Source organism: Molothrus ater, chromosome 14 (genome assembly GCF_012460135.2).
Source record: "Molothrus ater isolate BHLD 08-10-18 breed brown headed cowbird chromosome 14, BPBGC_Mater_1.1, whole genome shotgun sequence".
Lineage (NCBI taxonomy): Eukaryota > Metazoa > Chordata > Aves > Passeriformes > Icteridae > Molothrus > Molothrus ater.
This window is the reverse complement of record NC_050491.2, coordinates 7,141,047-7,160,755: the sequence shown is the minus strand read 5'-3', so window position 1 is coordinate 7,160,755 and position 19,709 is coordinate 7,141,047. Positions and strand designations below refer to the sequence as shown.

General features: G+C 40.1%; 1 protein-coding gene across 1 annotated transcript; it reads right to left on the bottom strand.

Moving 5' to 3' along the window:
• Positions 1-1,027: 1,027 nt before the first annotated feature.
• TMEM185A (transmembrane protein 185A) lies at positions 1,028-10,424 on the bottom strand. The gene is made up of 7 exons (XM_036402151.2): positions 10,293-10,424; positions 7,867-8,043; positions 6,863-7,070; positions 4,085-4,168; positions 3,071-3,247; positions 2,610-2,733; positions 1,028-2,108 (listed from the first exon to the last, which is right to left on the bottom strand). Exons 1-7 carry the CDS (start codon positions 10,328-10,330, stop codon positions 1,864-1,866), a joined length of 1,053 nt encoding a protein of 350 aa, XP_036258044.1. The 5' UTR covers positions 10,331-10,424; the 3' UTR covers positions 1,028-1,863.
• Between the last annotated feature and the right edge of the window lie 9,285 nt (positions 10,425-19,709).

Genomic DNA, 19,709 nt, shown 5'->3' with positions numbered 1-19,709 from the left:
TGAAAATCCTTTTGATTTTCTGGAGCAAGGCCCCACCTAGAACAGGACACAAGTGGCAGAGTCTCAGTATTCAGACACTTTACTGGAGCACTTGGGAACCTGTTCCCTTGGACTACAGCACTTCTACCAGAGCTGTGGCCCTGGGCCAGTGCCTGCACCTCCAGGATCTGAACCCCACGTGGAGCTGGGCTGTGACCTGGAGACAGACTGGGCTTCCCAGGGGTGGGAAGTGACTGCAGGGCAGGGCTGGGTGAAGTTCCCTGAGCAGTTCCCTGGCCCCAGCCAGGCCCTGCTGTGCCTCAGCTGAAGGGGAGGTGCAGAGGCTGGAGCTCCCCGTTGGAGCAGCAGCAGATGGAGCTGTGCAGGCAGCACTCACTGCCTGAGACCTGCCTTGGCACTGTGCTTGGGAGCTGAGGCCTTCCCCAGTGCAGAGCTGTGCCTCTTCTCCCTCGCCCCTGCTGTGCTCTCCTCCTGGGACGTGGTTTCTCATGCAAGCTCAGTGTCTGGTTTTCTTCTCCATGGCAGTGTGCAGGCAAATTGATGGCCAGTGTCACTGATGTTTGACTTGTTGAACCAGAATATAATAAAATATATATAAATTATATATATAAAATAAGACTGCAACAAAATTTCAGCTGTGGGATGGGACAGTGCTGGGTTGGGTTTCAGACAGTAGCTGGTCCACAGGCAAGAAAGGGGAGCTCTGGAGCATCAGAAATGGAAGTGCTGCATCCAGGATTTTCAGGCATACACCTTGAACACATGCAGAAATGTCCACACACTCCCTGCTCTTCTTGCCATGCTAACACTAAAGAAATGAGACCCGTGGTATTTAACCTATCTAAACGTGGGTTACCCAAACAGAGAGCAGCTGCAAGGGTTTGGGAATATGAGACATCTGGTTTTATAAACTACAGGACTACACATTTTGTAGACTCCATTTCTCCAAAGCACCTGTAAGTCCAAGGCACACTGTCAAAACAGGTCTTTCTTCAGACAAGAAAATGCTATGCCAACACCAACAAGATCCTATCTTGAAAAGTTTAATCATTTACAGTGACCAACACAAAGTTGGTAACAAAGACCAAGCTATGATATTTATACCAGCTAACCAACAGCTGTGAAACCTACCACAAATGTTTCTGGCATAGACCACACAATTTGAGAAACAGCTTATTAAACAGCCAGTCTAATGGGAGAATGGTACATGCTGCTCAAGAAGAATCAAAACATGAAACTGGAAAAGCAACAAAAACAACATGTAACTCCCAAGCCAGCATAAAAGTTGAAATACTTACATGAATATTTACACAGCTAACTCAAAAGCATCACGTAAGTCACCATACATTCTACTTCCCTTCCCAAAAAAAGCTTTCCAGTGTTGCCTCAGAAGTGCAACACTCTTGTGCCTCTGTGATGATTGCAGCGGAACAGAGAAAGAAGTAAAGAGGTACTATGCTAAGGCATCCCAAAGCATTTAAAAGAGACATGAAAACAAGTGTATATTTAGGACCTAAAAGACACCTGGAAGAGCATAGGCATTTCATACAGGGTTTTTAAAAAAATACTTTTAGATAATACTTATACTGTACACAACAGGACTTTTAAACAATATATTACACTGCTAAAAATGTTCATATAAATACTATACAGGCAAGCGTGCAACCAACCTGTTAGGAAGGTTCACAAATTAGACAACCACATATTTCTGGAAAAGAACTCAGATTATCTTCAACATTTCTGATTTGTGTAATCCAAGCCACTGATTCAGCAATACCTATTTTAAAGGAATTGGGACAAGGCATGAGATGAAATACATCTGTCTGCTGATGACCAGTTCAAGTTTAATATGCTACTGTCATCTTAATCTGGCATATCAATGTTTAACTTGGGAGGTGGAATCACATATTTTCCAGGACTCTGTGTAATGACCACTCCAGTCTTTTTTCGGAACATTGGTGCAATTTTTGGTGGTTCAGGCAGTGGTGTTTCTTCTGTCTCCTCATTATCTTCATGATGAAGATCATAAGAGATATTTCCATATTCTCGCAAGAATGGGAAAATTTCAAGCAGGAACTGGCAAAAGTCTTTGCGAATTCCAAACCACCCTAAAAGAAACAAAATCATTTTACATTATTAACAAAATGAATACTTAATTAAGTAGACAGCCTATTTAAGGTCTCTTGATTTTTTGCATATAAATAAGATTTGTTAACACTGCTTCTCAGCGTTCCTCACACCTATCATAACATTGCAGTTCAGGTTATATACACACAGACAGTCTGGACAAGCATTTGCAAAGCTCCATGTCTGCACATGCATGCCTGTGTTTATATCCATCTGCATAAATTACAGCTACACTACCCCAGCAAGAATCCATTTCCTTTCACACATTACACAGTGTCAGGTCACATCAGTACAGAGAAGCAACACAAAAGACTTTGCACCTCAACCAAAGTAAACAGTGCCACAGGGGAAGACACTGTAAGCACTGAAACCTTATTACAACTGCCTGAAAATAGTAGTAACAGAAAAGCCCTTTCTGAAAATACAAATCTTAATAAAATACATTGATTTTTAATCTGTTTTCAGGATTCTGAAATACTCACAGTGATTGCCTCCTTTTTGTCCAAATGTTGTTGCCATTAATGTTATCAGTGAAAGCCAGAGAGGAACAAATATGGGTATGAAAGAAAAAGAATTATGCCCATCCAGTCTGTGTACTAGCAAGATCTAAATGGAAAAAAAAAAAAAATACAATGTCAGTTTAATTGCAATACTCACTTTTAAACTGCTTAAAGCATATGCTGATCTGAAATCTTTAACTTCACACATCTGTGAGGAAAAAGTGGCCTTCACAGAAGCATGTAGTTATAGTTCCAATGTGATGCAGATTTTACTCAAGAAACTTTAAAGGAACATAGAATTCTCTTCTGTGTTTCATCTTTGCTGTTAATATTTTATTTCAAAACAAAGAGCAGCATTCTCATTTCAGTAAGTTCAAAAATCATCATTCATTTCTTACTGAAAAAAGAACAAGACACATCAAACTCATGATGGTTTTTCCTACCTCAAATGTGAGCAGTGGAACTACAATTGTCATCCAGCTGACAGCCATGGTTATGTGTGTCCTCCTCTGCTCAGCGATCACGTCCATGGAGCGCAGGAACAGCACAGACCACACGATGTAATAGAGCACCACCAGGCACAGGAAGGACATCAAGATCCACAGAGGAACACAGACAACCTGAAAAAAAGACACATTTGATTTGTTTGTGGGTTGTTTGTTTGTTTTTTTTTTTTTAGTAAAGTGAGTCTACATATTAAACCTAAACAAGAAAATGAAGTCTTTAATTAATATAATGTCTAAGAGAAGGGCATCAAGCTCATGTGTGTTGTTTCGAGACATGATCAGTTCAGGGCAGGGGTTCCTCAGCTTTCTAAACCCCATCAAGCTGAAACAATTTAAAATTAAGGCAATGTAGTTCAACTTAGATAAGACTTCTGTGACTTTGCGGGCTCAAATTGTACTTGAAACTGATTTTTAGCAAGCACTTAGTTTAAAGAGTTTCAATCTTTTCTCAAGCTTTTTTTGACAATAGAAAGATTGCCAGTTTTATGGCAGTTTACAGAAACCCAGACACAGAAACAGCACTTTTGTATTCTAAAGGCACTTAGGACAGGAGATCTCAGCAGTTCTGACAAAGACTATTTGCACAGTAAGTGGATTTACATTCATGGTAACACAACAGATAAAAGTAGTTATTTACCAATTCTCTAACTCACCAATCATCTTCATGGCTTGTTTAGTGTTCCCATTGGAACTTTGGGTGAGGATTTCTCTTTCAACTGCTGCTCAGAATGAACTGCAGTTGATGGCACATCCCTCTCCCTCAGAGGATGACATGCCCAAAGAACTCTGATTGCCATGACCACTGAATGATGTGCCAGACCTTCAGTGAAGGATTGCTAGGTGAGCAAAAATGGGATCATGGACTGATCACGTATTAACTGTTCCCTAGAATAAATATCTTTATGAAATTCAGCATTTAAACAAAGATAAAAAGAAAACATTTGTACATACAAGCCATGGCCACCTGATGATCTCATCTAGTCTGAGTGCAATAAATATGAACTGTAGAATATTGACTGAACACAAGATTTCCAGCTAGAAAAAGAAAAAAAACATTAGTTAACTCTTAGTATGAGAAACTTACTTCCAGGATAACCAATGAACCTGTCAAAGCACTTCTCTGACCCCATTCTTATCACTGAAATATGAAAACTCATTTGCATTTACATTTTCTATTACTAAACATCCTTAATTTGTGTGGGTGTGATCCCAACCAAATAATGTAGAGTCTACTGTAAGATCTTCCTTAAAAATAAGGGCACTTTCTTATTAGAGAAATAAGAAAAGCCAAACTAATCAGAAAGAAAAAAGCAAAGCATCAGAAAACAGCTGTACTTTTCATACAAGAAATACTGCTAGAAATAAATTAAGTAGTAAAAAGACCTTCAACTTAAAATTAGCAAAATTAATCTTTTGGAATATTTTGGAGTTTCACTAATGGGCAAAGCTACCAACAGTCCAAATTAAAAGTCTAATTAAAATCAAAAGCTCTATCTAGGGTAGAAAGGAAACACATGGAATATTGGAATATGACATCCAATTTCAAATCATTTACTGTATCATTGAGAGATATTTTAAATGACACTGAAGACATAGGTTTTGTGGCAATACAGAAAAGCAATACTACTCATTAAAATGTTAATGAAAGGTTTTCATGAGTTCTGCTTGCCACTATGAGGAACAGCCCTTCGTTTTTTTTTTTTTTTTAAGTCTGTGTCTAGCTTGAACAAAATGAGACAATGAAACACCATCACACTTGGCAAGATTCTACTTCCAAAGTTTATAGGCAGCCCTACAATGGGTAGGATTTTCAGAGACCACAGAATTATTATCTGAAAAGTCTAACTGAAGCTTTTGAATGCAAGCTAGAAACATTACTCATTTTAATAAAAAACATGCAGTTATGTAAGGCTTCTTTCAAATGTAAGAGTACTCTGAAGGCAGACACTACATGCTACTTTTCACTAACACACATGATTCTGTAGACTGTGATCTGGATAAATGCCTTTGAAAGTTACAGTCCAGGGAGTCAAAAATCTAACAGGCAGCAGGCACTTGCCAGCTTCAGGGACCACAATAAAGTCTCTACTGTTCAACCATAAATTACTTCAAAAAGACTGAAAAAGTAGACTTAAAATAATTTTGTACCACTGGCTTTCTTAAAAGAATAAACCACCAACCTCTCCCCCCACTCAAGCATAAGACCAAGCAACCAGAAAGCTAGAAGAGCAAAGAGAGAAAAATATAAAAATCAGAGGATCAATTGCTGTAAATAGTTTATAGACTCAAGTTAACATATGAGATCTATATGGCAAGTGCACACATATTTTCAGTGGCTCACAGCTTAATGAATTCAACATGCTTTAAATATATAGTGCTTTACTGACTATAAAATAATCTAACACATAAAAGGAAGCTTTTTCTGAGCCCACCATGATACAGAGACAAAAACCCCAGCATGTACTTACTGATCACCTAATCAGATGCAGAACAGGAATGAGCAGATAATGTATTTCAGATTAAATACTTTTGAAAACAATAACAGATTAACAACTGCTTTGATTACTCAAGTCAAAAACTGATGTCCTGTATTAAAGGCAGACCCCTCATGTTTCTACAAATGAAAGGGAAATAATGAAATCTTCACAGAGTAAAAAGAAGAGAAAGTAGAAGAGCACTAGGTGAAGATGACTAAGAGTAAAAAGAAATTAATAAAAATGGGTTGAGACAGCTGTTGCCTTTTATGGATTCCACTTTCTTCTGCCAGCACTTAGCAGCTGTGCAGTCATCTGTAAATCAATGGGCAATCAAGCATCATCCAGTAGATGGCAAGCACTTCCACACAAATTTTACTTTTAGCAATGCTTAACTGGTAATAGAACCCTGCAAAATAAATTTCTATTGGCAAATGTTTCAAAAGGAAGTTAGGATATCAGTTTACCAGCCATCATAACAATCACTTACCAAAAAAGTTTCTCTCTAGTGAAAAACTCATCTTATGCTAGCTAATGTTAGAGAAATAGCCCCTTGAAATTAAAATACCTGAAAAAACTAAGCCTCATCTAAAAATCAGATTTTAAATTGTCACAGGGTGGTTTGAGGACATAGCAAAATGAAAAACTCCTTAAAAACATTCAGTATGAATTCTAAATTTATACCAAAATGTCACAGTTGTGGGAGCCCCTTGAGAATCCTTCCAAGGTTCTTCCAAAACCAAAGGGAGTTAGAGATAAGATAGAGGCAGAAAATAAAACCCTAATGTTACTGCCTACTGTTCACACTCCCAAATTAAAGATTAAACATATAGACTGTGATATTAGGACATTTTGATAACATTAAGACATTAAGCCCTGATTACACAGGGCTCTGGAAACTCAATTCTGCCTAGAGACAGTGCTTGCAATCAGTTGGAATTTTTTTCTGTTGTTTCCATGTAAGTGTTTGGTATTGATCTATACTGCAGAGTTCCTGGTGAGTTATTTTAACACAAAATAATAAAAAAGCAGGTTCAAAACATGCTGCAATTTGGTAGTTGAAAAAAACTAGAAGATACTAGAAAAGGTCATATTATTCCTGACCCTGATTTCACTCCCATTTGCAGATGAGTGCATTTACAGGTGAGTGCAATTAATTGGACTGATGTAGTCTTCTGAATTGTGCTTTCCTAAGAGACAAGCTGCCCGAGAAGTGATCCCAAGCCCTGCAGTGCCACGTGAAGGGAAGCCTCACCTCCAGAGAGCGGTCGTGTCGGAATCCCCACACACAAGCTGCAACTGAGACTGGAGACACAAAGAACAGGGGCATGAACACCAGAAGCCAGAAATGGGTTCCTCTTTCAATCCTGTCACACACCAGGACTTCAAACATCAGCAGGAGCAGGTGGATGCCTACTGCAATTAGCATAGCTTTGAACTCCACACAGGTTTCTCCTTCTGCTCTGAAAAGAGGATAAGGAAGAATTTACTTGCCTAAGAAAGCACATTACCCTGCAAACATCCCAGAACATTTCCTTGAGCTTCAGATATATATATATATAATATAAAGATAAAAACACTTGTTTTTAACAAACATACCCATTAAACTCCACTGCTGATGACCTAATAGGATTTCTTTCCCATAAAGCTGCATGTTTGAAGTATTTTACTCAAAGGGTGCAGTGGGATTTCCACAATTTGAAAATTTTTTAAGGATTCCATAGCTGGGCAGATAAAACAGGATTTCTTTGCTAGTATATCAACGGTCAGTTATCATGCAGGCTGTTAGAAAATAAGCTAAATTTAAAATTATCTGTTTGATTTCTGCACCAGCATTCATTGAATCAACATCTTTCTCCAGAATTTCTTTATTTATCCAAGCCAGAATACTGGAACAGATATTTTCTGTTACTAAAAGTAAAATGCCTGTAAAATGACAGCACACACAGAGCTCCTCTCTACACCACTAGACCCGTTACTAGAAGGAGCAAACAAGACCTGAACCACACAAAATGTGGATGTATCAGGAGATCTGTGCACCAAGATTTTTCATTTAATATTCACCACAGACAGAACAGACATTTATTGCACTTCATTTAAGGTCATTTTACTTTTGCCCTGGGATCTTGAAATTCACATTCTACTCAAGTTACCAAAAAACTCAACACTGCTGTATTTAAGGATGTGAAAGTTATTCTGTCCTAGACTGACAGGACAGGACCTTCCCTCTGTTGTGCCAAACAAACATCAGTAAGTTACCGGTACTGTGGGTTTCGGGCCCATACTCCTGTTCCCACCGAGGCACCAACAATCACCATTAACTTCCACAGCCATATTGGAGCAAACACAGCCCAGTAACTCCACTGAATTTTGTCATCCAGACGTAGAGAGAGCAACACAGAGAAGAGCAGCAGGCAGGCATAAATAAGGAATTTGCTATTGAACAAACAAAGAAAACAACCCAGTCAGAAATCAAGGCAGGCAACTTCAAATTAACTTTGTAGAGGACAACACAATCAGTCAGAGCTGAAATTTCACTGGGATACTTCCTAATAGAAAATGTGTCTTTGCAAAGAATCAAATATTTCATCATAGATACAGCATATGTTATCTATTTCATTTATAAAACCATTGCTTCAAGGAAACACAGCAAAAGCATTTCTGCAAAACAATCTCAGTGAATGGACTGAGATATATAGTTCCTTTCCACAAGGATCCAGTCAGGAGCTCTGTTATTTGAGGCTCACAAACATACCAGCTGTAGATGTTTTTAAAAAATGTGTCCCATCATACAAAACAAATGAAGTAGCTTTTGATATTCAAAATTGAGTTACACAATTTATGAAATTTTTTCCACATCAAGTTATTATGAATTGTAATAGGGCCAACTTCAGATAATTTTTTTCTTAATATTACCATTCAGTTAAAAAAACAGTATTATAGAAAAGAAAAACCCAACAGGTTAAATGTTTAGCAAAGTTACCTATTATACACTGAAGTTTCTCACTGGAATATCCAGGATGATGCTTACAAATTTAAAATAGCTACAATGATACAGTTTGTAACAGAGTCAATTTAAGAATGAATAAACATATCTGAATACTTGGACAGTGGCACAGCACTGTCCTGCTTGTACCTCCAAAAAATTATATATCAGACAATATAATTACACAGTAGGCAATTTCCTCAATGGACAGGAAGGGAAAAGTCTCCCACCCATCCACCATAAGCTCACTGACTGCTTTATAAAACACATAAATAGGTTTCAACACTGTTTCAGTGAAGTAATTGTATGTATTTTAAAACATAGATAACCTAAGGAACAGAATAATGCAGCAACAGTCAGGAATACTTCAATTTCTCCAACAGCACAACTCAAACTACCCACCTTCACTCACATCAAATAACAAAGCATTCATCAGATCAGGATTACTATGCATGGTATCAAGCTGTTTTGTCTCTACTCAGAATAAGTGTCTCATCTACACCTTAATAATGAAGAACAGATTTATTGTGTCAGCATCTCCCTGCATGCTTGATGAAACTACCTCGGGATAGGATGATATAAACTGGTCACACCTCACAGCAACAAAGGATGTCTCAGCTCCTCGGCTAGTCATCCTTTTCTGACATTCAATATTTGTGTAATTTGCACATTCCCTGGCTCCTCAATAAACACAGCAGTGAAACACCCCTGCTCCCCGGGTGTTCCAGGCACATCAAAACATAAAGACACCTGCAAAAGTGCAACATTCGGCTTGCTCATTCACCCAGCACCCAAAGAAGCTGCAAGCATCGCTCTGCAGCAACAAAACTTCATAAGCTTCTAGAACTTCTGTTCCTACTTTTCCATTACTCTGACCACACATATTTCAATTGTGTGTTTCAGCTTCTGTTACAATGCACTTCCTGGGGCTTTGGTTACCCTTTTGTTTGTCCAAACAACTGACTGAACACGGCTTGCTCTAACTGGCATCATGTAAAGCCTCTTTCACGTGCAAGGCTCTTCCAGGACTCTCACAACCTTGCAGGTCGTTAATCTGTGGTCTTAAAATTAAAACCCGGTAAAATTTAACTCGTTCTCTCAGTTTCTTTAGAAGTTACATGTCCGTACTTGGGGAACCAGCAGAGCCCCGGGCTGCATTGTTAATGTTAAGGGAGGCCGAGGGAAGCGCTCGCCTGCCCCGGTGCTCCCCGAGCAGCCCGGGGCTGCTCACACCTGCGGACACGGAGCCTCCGCCGCTCGGTCACAGCCTGAGCTGGGGCGTGCGGGGCCAGAGCAGCGCCGTGAAACATTCGAACACCAGAAAGAGCCTGGGAGCAATGCGAGAGTTACACAATAACAAAGCAGATGAGTGGAAGCGGGGCTGCAAAGCAGATGTGCAGCGCTCGCCTTCCCAGCCCGGACGGCGAAGCAGCCGCGGGGAGCCCGCACCGCCACCCGGGGGATGGGAAGGTTCGATTCGATCATCTCGGAGGTTTTTTCCAGCCCGGTTGATTCAGTGATCCCGGGCAGGAAAGCGGCCGGGAACGGCGTGTTCCAAACGCCGCCCGAGCTCGCGGTGCGGAAGGGCCACCCGAGGCCGCGCTCCGCTCCAAAGCGGACGGGTCCCGCACCCAGCGCTGCTCTCGGCCGGGCCGCCGGGCTAACCCTGCCGGGCCGGCGCTGCCCGTGCCGCACTCACCTGGGGTTGAAGTCCTGGAAGAAGCCGCGCAGGTTCATCGCGGCCCCTCTACCAGGCGCTCATGGCGCGGCCCCGCCACCGCTCCAGGGCCTGGCCTGCCCGGGCCTCGCCGCCGCCCCGCGCATGCGCGCGGCCTCTGCCGGGAACCGGGCCGGCCCAGCACTGCCGGGCTTCGCAAGGAGCGCTGCGCATGCGCGCCGGGCAGGGCGGTAGCTCTGCCAGAGGAGAGGGGCGGAGACGGGGGCGGGGCCAAGGTAGAACGGGGCGGGGCTAAGACGGCGGGTGTTATTGGAAGGCGTGGCTAAGGTGGGATGGGCGGGGCGGACTCCGCCCCGGCGCTTCGGTCTCTCGAAGAATTTTTTCCTCATTTCTGGCCCGAATCGGGTTTCTGCCAGTCGTGCAAAGCCAGTCGTGCGGGTCCTGGTGCTGCATGACCTCGTACAAGTTCCTCTCCAGTTCTCTCGGAGCCCCTTAGGTACTGGAAGGTGCTCTAAGGTCTCCCTGGAGCCTCTTTTCCCCAAACTGAGCAGAATCGGTATGACAATTTCGGAATCTCTGGGTAACTCTGGGACAATTCAGTGTCTGGGGCAATGAAATCCCTGAGCATTTAGAGACAACTCTACAAAAAGTTTGGCATAATCCAGTATTCACTGAGAAATGTTCCAAGTACAAATTTGAAAGAACCCAAACAAGCTCTGTATGTGCCTTCTTGGAGACAAAGAAAAGGCATAAAAAGAATCAAGGTGGACTAAAGTGAAACAAATTGTGGTCAGGAAGGAGAGAACTGGCCTTCCTGTTGTTTAGGGTTTTTGTTTGTCCATTTGTTTACATGAAAGTAATTAGGTGTTGGAACAAATGACCCTGAGAAACAGGAGATTTTTCACTTTTAAATAAAATCAGTATGGCTCACTGGGAGATAGATGCTAATATAACTCATGTAACAAGACTTATGAAATTCTATAGCAGATGAAGATAGTTTACACGATGACTCCATGCCAGGGCAGATTATTTGGTGGCAGTTTTTTGAAGTGAAAATCTGCAGAGCTCCTCCCTCAGGGTTATATTGCAAGTGAAATGCTAATAAAAACAAACAAAACAAAACAAAACACCACAATCATATCTTAAGCTTTAGCTTTTGCAGAAAGAAGAAGTTAAGTAAATAATCATCTTCCACCACCTGCTAGCAGGACTGATAATTTATACCAAGAAGTTAGGTGTGCATGCAGGGTGGTTTGTGAAATACCACAGCTGCTCATAGCCCGTGACATTACTCATTAGTTACTACAGATCAAAGATGTGATTCATCTGCAGATACTCACTGGCAGATTGTAGCCAACTGTAACTCCAGCGGCAAGAGCACAAAGAGCTCACAGACATCCACACCAGGAGCTTTGCACACAATATATTGAAACTGATGAAGCCAGGGCATGCCAAAGGCTATGAGAAAGCAAGGACAAGGACATGCCAGCACTAGGAATGGCAGTGGGGAGAAATCAGGATACGAGAGAAGCAAGAACACAAAATGGAAAAAACAGGAAGGAAAGGATGAAGGCTGGGCACTCTTCAGAAAGATGGAAAGGGCCAAGACAGGATCTGTGCCAGGGCAGTACAAAAGCTTGTAAGGAACCAAAGAATTAACAAGCTTAAACAATTGGAAAGTGGAACCTTGGTTTTCATTATGCTTTTGAAAAAGTTGAGCCTCATTGGTTTGGAAGAGAGAACAATTATGTGTAATGTATTTGTCCAAGGTAAAATACATCTACTGCAATGCATAAAGAAGCTACTAGACAAGGTCTGTAAGCATAATCTGCAGCCAGATGCAATCATAAAACAAGTCAAAATATTAATAACATGGAATTAGCTTGAGAACTTTTAATAATTCAGAAGGCTAATAAAACAGCTTGGCATTTCTGAGAATATTCATGAAGTTCTGTAGAAGTAAATCAAGAAAGATTTGTTCTGCAGTTACAATGTTTGGCTGACTGCCCAGGCAGCAGAACAGCTCCTATGAGGTATGAAGAACTAGGAAAGAAACCCCTGGTTACAGGAATGAAAGCCCAGGGAACATACTTTGTACTGGTACCTCAGGAGAGCAGAGCTATATTTTTTGGTTTGAAGTAAAATAATTGTGAATTTTAGGAGCTTTCTTAGGTTTGGTTTTGTTTTTTTTTTTTGTGGTCTGAGATTTCCTGATGACTATGGTGATATACTACCTACACATGTGAGGGTGATGTTAAGGAGAGCTGGAGAGCAAAGAAAACCCAAGCTCTTGTCTAAACTTAAAGACTTAAAAGATTTATCTTAAGTTTACATTTTATTGTAATTTAAGGGTAGGAGGGGTAATTTGGATGGCAGATAAAGAATCAGGAAGTCATCTGCTTTCTGTGAAGTCTTTGTGTCTACAGCTGATTGAGACTTGAATGCTGGGAACTGAAGTGAATCCCTTGAGACAGTTTATGTTGGAGACCAAACACAAATTTTGGTTTTACTCCTTTTATCTATTTTCTCAAATTAGTTCAAGAAGAGACATATAGGATCTCTTCTATAGTCACTGCTATTACTGCTTTTATAAGCCATCTACTTGTATTCTTATTCTACTTAAAAAATATAAACTAGGAGCATCCCTATCCTTGACAGGCCAAAGTTAAATGCAGGAAATAAAGCCTGAATCAGCCTTCTAATTTGAAAAACTTGCTTTGCTGTTGACAGTCAGCCTTGACTCCTTCCTAACATACCATATAATTCACATGTCCTATTTGCTTTATAGACTTCTCCAAGTGCCACTCTTAGGTGACTGGAATACTGCAGCATTTCAAGGGAGGACAGCAGTCCAGCAGTAACTGACTGATGTGGCTGACAGCAGCCATGAACTGTTTCTAGAATAATTTTTCATGGTCTATGACAGAACATCAAATTGTTTACAAAAACAAATCTTCAGGTTTGAAAATCCCCATTTGAATTTCAGTTGATTTTGCTGTAGGCCTTCTGTTCACATTTATTCACAGAATAAACAGATTTTGACCAATAATTGACAAAGAGATTGTTCAATCTATAATAATGTATTTATACCAGCCAGTAATTTTGCACAGTTAAGAACAGTAATGATCTAATAAATACATATGTGTTATTGTCATTGGCATTACACACAGCTGCTTAGTTCTGAAATGAGTTCAGTTTCAATGAAAATTTCAGTAATTCCTGCAATAATATTGTTTTGTGTCCTACTTGGGAGTTTAGAATTATTTAAAGCCTTTACCCTTGAACTTCTTGCTTCTGTCTCTTGGATGTTGTGCCTCTAAATTACTGTCCTCCAGCCTGAAACCTATTTGTAGAGTTGTTGCAGTTTATATTAATGCCAACTATGATTGTGATGTGAAGCAAGTTATAATACTTAATCACCATGAATTTCATAGGCTGTTCTGCCAGCTGGATCTCAGAAAATGCATTCTTGTGCAGCTCTTTGGCCTAAGCAGGATTTCAGTCACCTGCAAAAGATGTGTCTGTTTATAGTCGATGTTTCTGTCTTAAACTGTTCAGCTGGTTTTACTCATTGCTTGTTCTCCTGCTGGAAGGAAGGTCATTTAAGCAACTTGTGTTCCATGTCTCTTTCCTGTGCAGTCTGTGTGGTTTTTCTGCCTCACCATAGCTTCCAAGTTATTCATTTTTTATGTTGCTCTACCCCCGAGCTTTCTTGCACAGCTTTTTCTTCCACTGTGCTTAGTAGCTGTTTAAGGTAAAGCATGAAAAGAAGGCATTGGATCATTGTTCTATGAATAAATCCTATCACTTTCCTAACAGCAGTGATTTATCAGAGCAGATTCTTTTCTTCAAGGCCTTCTTAATTCCTTTTTAATTCCTTTCTTCTTAGTTCCTTCCTTCTTCATTTCCTTTAAGAATTTGATGGAGGACCAGATCATGCATATTGTCCTGGCAAAATTAATATATTGTTCTATTCTTAAAACCCATCCAGCACAAAACAAGACTTATTCGCAGTTGTTTACTTTCAGCCCAATTGAGCTACTTGTTCCAGATGAACACTAAGCTTCTAACTATTTACATTGCTCCTTTTTTTGAGTAAAGGCACCTAGAAATTTTACCTACAGCATTAATCAGATTAAGAACTTCAGTACTGACACAGATCAGGTGTTCCAAGAATCTCAAGGATCTCTGTGTCTGGATAACACACACTTCAAATGCAATTTCTGTCCCTGACTCGTCTGGGCTTCTCTCAGAAGTCAAGTGAGATAAAATGAGATAAATGCTTAAATACCTCCAAATTAATAAGAGGTTTTGGATGCTGGACACAAAAGGTGAGTTCCACTCAGGGTGCCTCACAGCACTGTAATCATTTACAGCAGGGTTGCATGTGAGTAACAACACTGGCATTCTGATGTACTAACACTGTGAAACACATACTTCAGCCAGAGATGTTAGACAAAGATAAATCAGGCTTCATCTTATCAGAATTGTCAGAATTGGATATATCATAGCTCCTTTTGCAATGCATTCAGGGAAAAGCAGCATTGGGTTAAATATCAATATTATTGTGCACATCTCACCACATTGAAAAGACACACAAAGATGTCCAAAAATAATACAGCTCACTTAAGTCTCTGATGTTTCAGCCATGAAGTAAGAGATGAATTGTTAATGAAATTGGATGGGAGACAGGAAATGAAAGTGAACAACACTAAAGGAGATTAGCTTTTTTTTTTTCTTTTTTTTTTAACCTTTGCTTCAGATCTGAAGTCTAGCAAGATGACATTTTGGAATCATCTAGGAGCTATGCAATTTAAACATAAGTGAAAATCAGAAAGCTCAGTGGTCCAAAGAGGAGCGTTGGATTACCACCTCTCACAAAGAATGACTTCAGGAAGAGGACAGCATGAGGTGATTAATCTTCCCTGGGCTTTCAGCTTTACAAGTCTACCAGCTCTTTGGTCTTTAACTTGGACTCTAGTGAACATGTTACAAGAAAACATCTTACAAGAAAAAATAAAAACAACCTAAAAAAATAAGTATTTTAAAGTATAAGTATTCTCACACAGCCAAGCTGTGCAAAGCAGCTTTCAACAAGAAGATCACATGCTGCTTTCCCCCATATATTCCTGCAGCAGGTTGGAGTTGTCCAGTGAAGCATCATCTTGGGTATGGTTTTGCTGCTAAAGTGAAAAGTGTTCTGTGAAGGAGTCAAGGAATTTCAGCAGGAGAAAGAATGATCTTCCCTAAGGCAACTGAATTTTACATTGTGTCTATGTGAGTACAAGCCAGGCTTCACTGATCCCCTTTTCCCCTTTGCATTTCTTACCCACAGGGTGTCTGTGATGGAGATCCTGGGAGCTACTTCACCCACACCTGCAGTAGTGATGAGTACCTGTGCTCATTCAAACCTGTATTACAGGATTATGTAACAGCAGGAAGTTTGGAAAATCAAGTTCTAGATGGACAAAATAAGTGGGACAAAATCTGTTTGTCTCCCATTTCTCTCTGTTCTGTAATTCCATCCTTTTATCAAAGGGATGAAATACTCTTAGTGAAGAGAGAACACTTCTGTGCTCCATTCAAACAGCATGATAGCTTAGCCTCCAGTTGCCTCCCCACTCGCTGGCCTACCTCCAAAGGCAGATGGGAGCACTGCCCCAGAGGCAGCACTGCAGAGGGGGTAACCAGATCACAACTGCTCCCTTCTTAGCAGCTTGGTTCTGTGCCTCTCTTGCAATTGCTGGGAGCAGCAGAAAATTGTGCTCAGCTGAGGCTGGAGTTTCTGCTGAGAATTTGAAAAGTGGTTCTATTTATTTATTTTGAAAAGAAGGTTCATAAGATTATCACCTTCATGGAAGTTGACAGCAAGATCCATACTTATTTTTGGTTCCTAATGCTTGTAATGTTATAATTTATATTCTGTTTGACATTTTAAGATGTGCAGGGGCTTTGTCTTTATTTTACTCCTCTGGTTTTTCTTTTCATTTCTTGTGGATATTTGCAGTTTTCATACCCTGCTGCTCCCTGCCATCACTATGGCTACCTCCTCTCTGCAAATCTGCTGTCCAAAACTTATTGCCACTATGTACCATCTCATGGTACATATCAAAGTCCTTTGCATAAAAAGTGATCAGAGATATTATTCACTTAACTAACACATTCTAGAACACATTTGTCCCTTTGTGGTTTTTACCTAAACATTTGAACCATAGAATACTATTGACAAATCATAGGCAAAAGAGTGTTTGGAAAGGATGTTTGAGGTGTTCATCAAACAGCTCCTGCAAAACACCTTTGAGTGTCACTGACTGAAGGGAAAATGATGGTATCCAGAACAGACAGGTAACTTTGCTGAAGTGTCATGCTTAAAAGAGGAAGCTCAGCATGAGGCCTTTTAGATTCAGTACTACACTTATTATGATAGGAGATCAAGGATGCAGGTTAGACAGAAATAATCTCTGACTTTTTCCTGCTTTTGCACTTATAAAAGAATAAAATGTAGAATAATTATTTTAGTAACCAGACACAAGCTATTCCATCCTGTAGTTGTACAGAGTACACCAATTCCTGAATACATTGTGGATTATATCTTGGTATGTTACATATTGATTTGGGAACATTCCTGTGGTGGTTCTCAAGGAGCAGAAGAACACAGCCTCCTGTGGGGCTGGCTGTGTACTGGGGTCATCCCTGGCCTGTTGATGGGATGCTCCTGGAGGTGTTGGCCATTTTCAGCACAGGAAGCAGTGTTACTCATGAGTAGGTGTAGATCACTTTGTATCTTCTTACAAATCAGTGTTTGGAACATACTGATGTAGTAACAAACCAGTGTCCTACTGTGTACACGGTAAACTCAGAGCAGTGCAGGAAATGTCTACAGTTCTTGGGAGAAAAATGTTTTTGTACTTCTGAATCTTTTGCCTCACAGCTCTGTTCCCTAAGGTGAACTGTGAAGAAAGAAGATAGCAGAGAAAGGAAGAATTTGATCTTACCAAAAAGACACTGTTACACACTACTACAATTGTTAGTTCTATGTCTGGTGTTCTTGCTACTGTTGTTCTAGTCAAGCAAAATACAATGTGTCATTAAAAGAATCCTCATTAGCAAGTCCTTGCTAATTTCTAAAAGGGTTTATCCTAACCTTGAGCAATTTTTTTTTCTATCTTGCTCTGCCTAGGTACAGATCCCTGATTATCATCCCCTGTGCTTCCACCTTCATGACATTTGCTTTGCATCCCACAGTTTGCACGTATGAGAGGCAGAATATGCCCCTTTGTAGGAATCACTCCTCTCATGCTCTGTAAGTAGAATTACACTCAGAAAACATTACCTGAGTCAGAGCAAAGTAGTCATGTACTTTGGTGTCCTTGTCAAATTACTAATTGCAAGGTTTTAAAGTTTGAAATTGAGAGTTGCTTAACAGAAGAAGGTGACCTCCCTGTTAGCAATACCTGAATACTGATGAGCTTATTCACTTCCTCTCTAAGGCAACTGTAGAAAGGGGAAGAGAGGGTTTATAGAAAAAAGAGGGAAAGATTTCACTATTAAAAATAAATGGGGGACAGGTTATTTTGGGGTTTTAAACAACTGCAATGTTGTTATTATGCAGAGGATGCCATTCAAAACACTCTCTAAAATCTGCAGCAACTATTAATCCCGAATAACAAACAAAACAGAATTTTTAGATGTTTAAATAATAGACCAACCCTTGCCAGCTATCCATATTAAAGAATTCAGTAGCCTTCCATGACATCTTGTTTACACAGGCTTTCCTGTTTGGGGGCCTTATCTTATTATTGTACTCACCAAGTAAATTGAGAAATTGTCTGTGTCAAGGCTTATGTGCATGGAAATTATTTCTGCACTGTGCTTGCCTGCCCTCACTAAGCACTTGGGACAGTGTGATTTCTTTGAGCAGTAGTTGTAGGCACATTTCCTGAAATGGGAGTAGGGAGGGTCAGGAAGAACTCCAGTTCCTCAATCCACCCAGCTGTTCTCTGGCCAACACATCAGAGTTGGAGCTGCCACTGTCTAATTTGCCATGTTTATAGGCCCAAACAGGAAATGTGAGAAACCAGCACTGAGGTGTGCCTTTCATCCACTGCTTCTGGTGGTGATAACAGCATCTGCCTTAGCTGCTGTCCAGCACTCAGAAGCCTACATAGTATTTTAGAAACAGCTCTGATGTTCTTGGGAAAACTCCTGGTGTGAGATCACTGACCTGGGCCTGGGGAGGGAGGGAGCATGCTGCAGGTGAAGGGATCTGCATGACTCACTTCAGCTGTAGAGAAATGACTGTATATGAAATGAAGGCTTATAATGAGTATTTTTGGATTAGGAATGTTAATAATTAAAGTCTCCAATGTATCTTCTAGTGCATAGCTTTGCAATTCAGGCTGCAAGGATGGACTACAATGATAGCATCTCATCATTTGAATGTTAACAAACTAAAAGTCTATGCAGATGCCTCTCATTCAATGTTCATACCTTACCCTTGAGTGCTAGTGTTCACAGATGGCTTAAAAAGTGTGATTGGTTTGATTCTGAAAGTACAGCTATGGAATTCTTCAAAGATAAAAATGCTGTTTAGAGATATATCAACATTATTTCTCAGGGGTTCATGTTTGGTATGAGTATTTCACTTCATCACAGTATGTGCCAGAGGAGGAGACAGATATTAATGCAGGTGTTAATACTTTTAACAGATCTCTCTCTCATTTCCTTCATGGCAGCTTGTACAGAAATTAATTTCATTGGTCCATAAAATGAAAAGGAAAACAGTGATTTTTTGATAAGAATCAATTTAGGGATAAATAAATTTGCCATCCAGAAGCTTCCTGTAGTGATTAGTCACTTTCTATAATGCATGAGAATTAAATGATAATTGCTTTGTGATTACTTATATTGATTCACTGAAAACTCCTTTGCTCTTGTGGTGTTTGAATAAATTGACCACATTTCACCATGTGTGAAAACCTGGTTTCTTAGAATTACTGAGTGATGCATAAAAACTCCTTAGACTTGGTTTTGTGCCAAATGCCACTGCTGGTGATATCACTGGGGAACATATGCAAGGGCAGGTTTCATTCGTGAAGAGTCAAGATATCCTTACCAGGCAGAGCTCAACACCAGGGCTATTGTATATTGCCTGATCATAAGCACAGAGTCTCAAAACACACTTCCTTGTCAGAGGAAATTTTATTGGAGAGTGTACCAGGCATGGAAATTATAAGATCTGCTGTGATAGCTGATAGTACAGCTATTTCTTACAGAGTCCTATGAATAGGATTTTTCCCAGTAAAAATATTGCTGTGATGAATTTTTACCATGATTTAATGTGTGTCATAGAAAATAGTTGATTTTAAGATATTTAGCTGTTATGTTGGTGGCCTCAGCTACATAATTAATACTTGTGCAAGCACTGTGGTAGACCCC

What these genes read in the sequence shown, in the direction of transcription:
- TMEM185A (XM_036402151.2), bottom strand. Translation starts at nt 10,330, where the DNA reads ATGAACCTGCGCGGCTTCTTCCAGGACTTCAACCCCAG. An exon ending in GCCCGAAACCCACAGTACCG is followed by an intron (nt 7,071 to 7,866) that starts GTAACTTACTGA and finishes TCCTCTTTTCAG; the next exon opens with AGCAGAAGGAGAAACCTGTG. An exon ending in ACAAAAAGGAGGCAATCACT is followed by an intron (nt 2,109 to 2,609) that starts GTGAGTATTTCA and finishes TGTTTCTTTTAG; the next exon opens with GGTGGTTTGGAATTCGCAAA.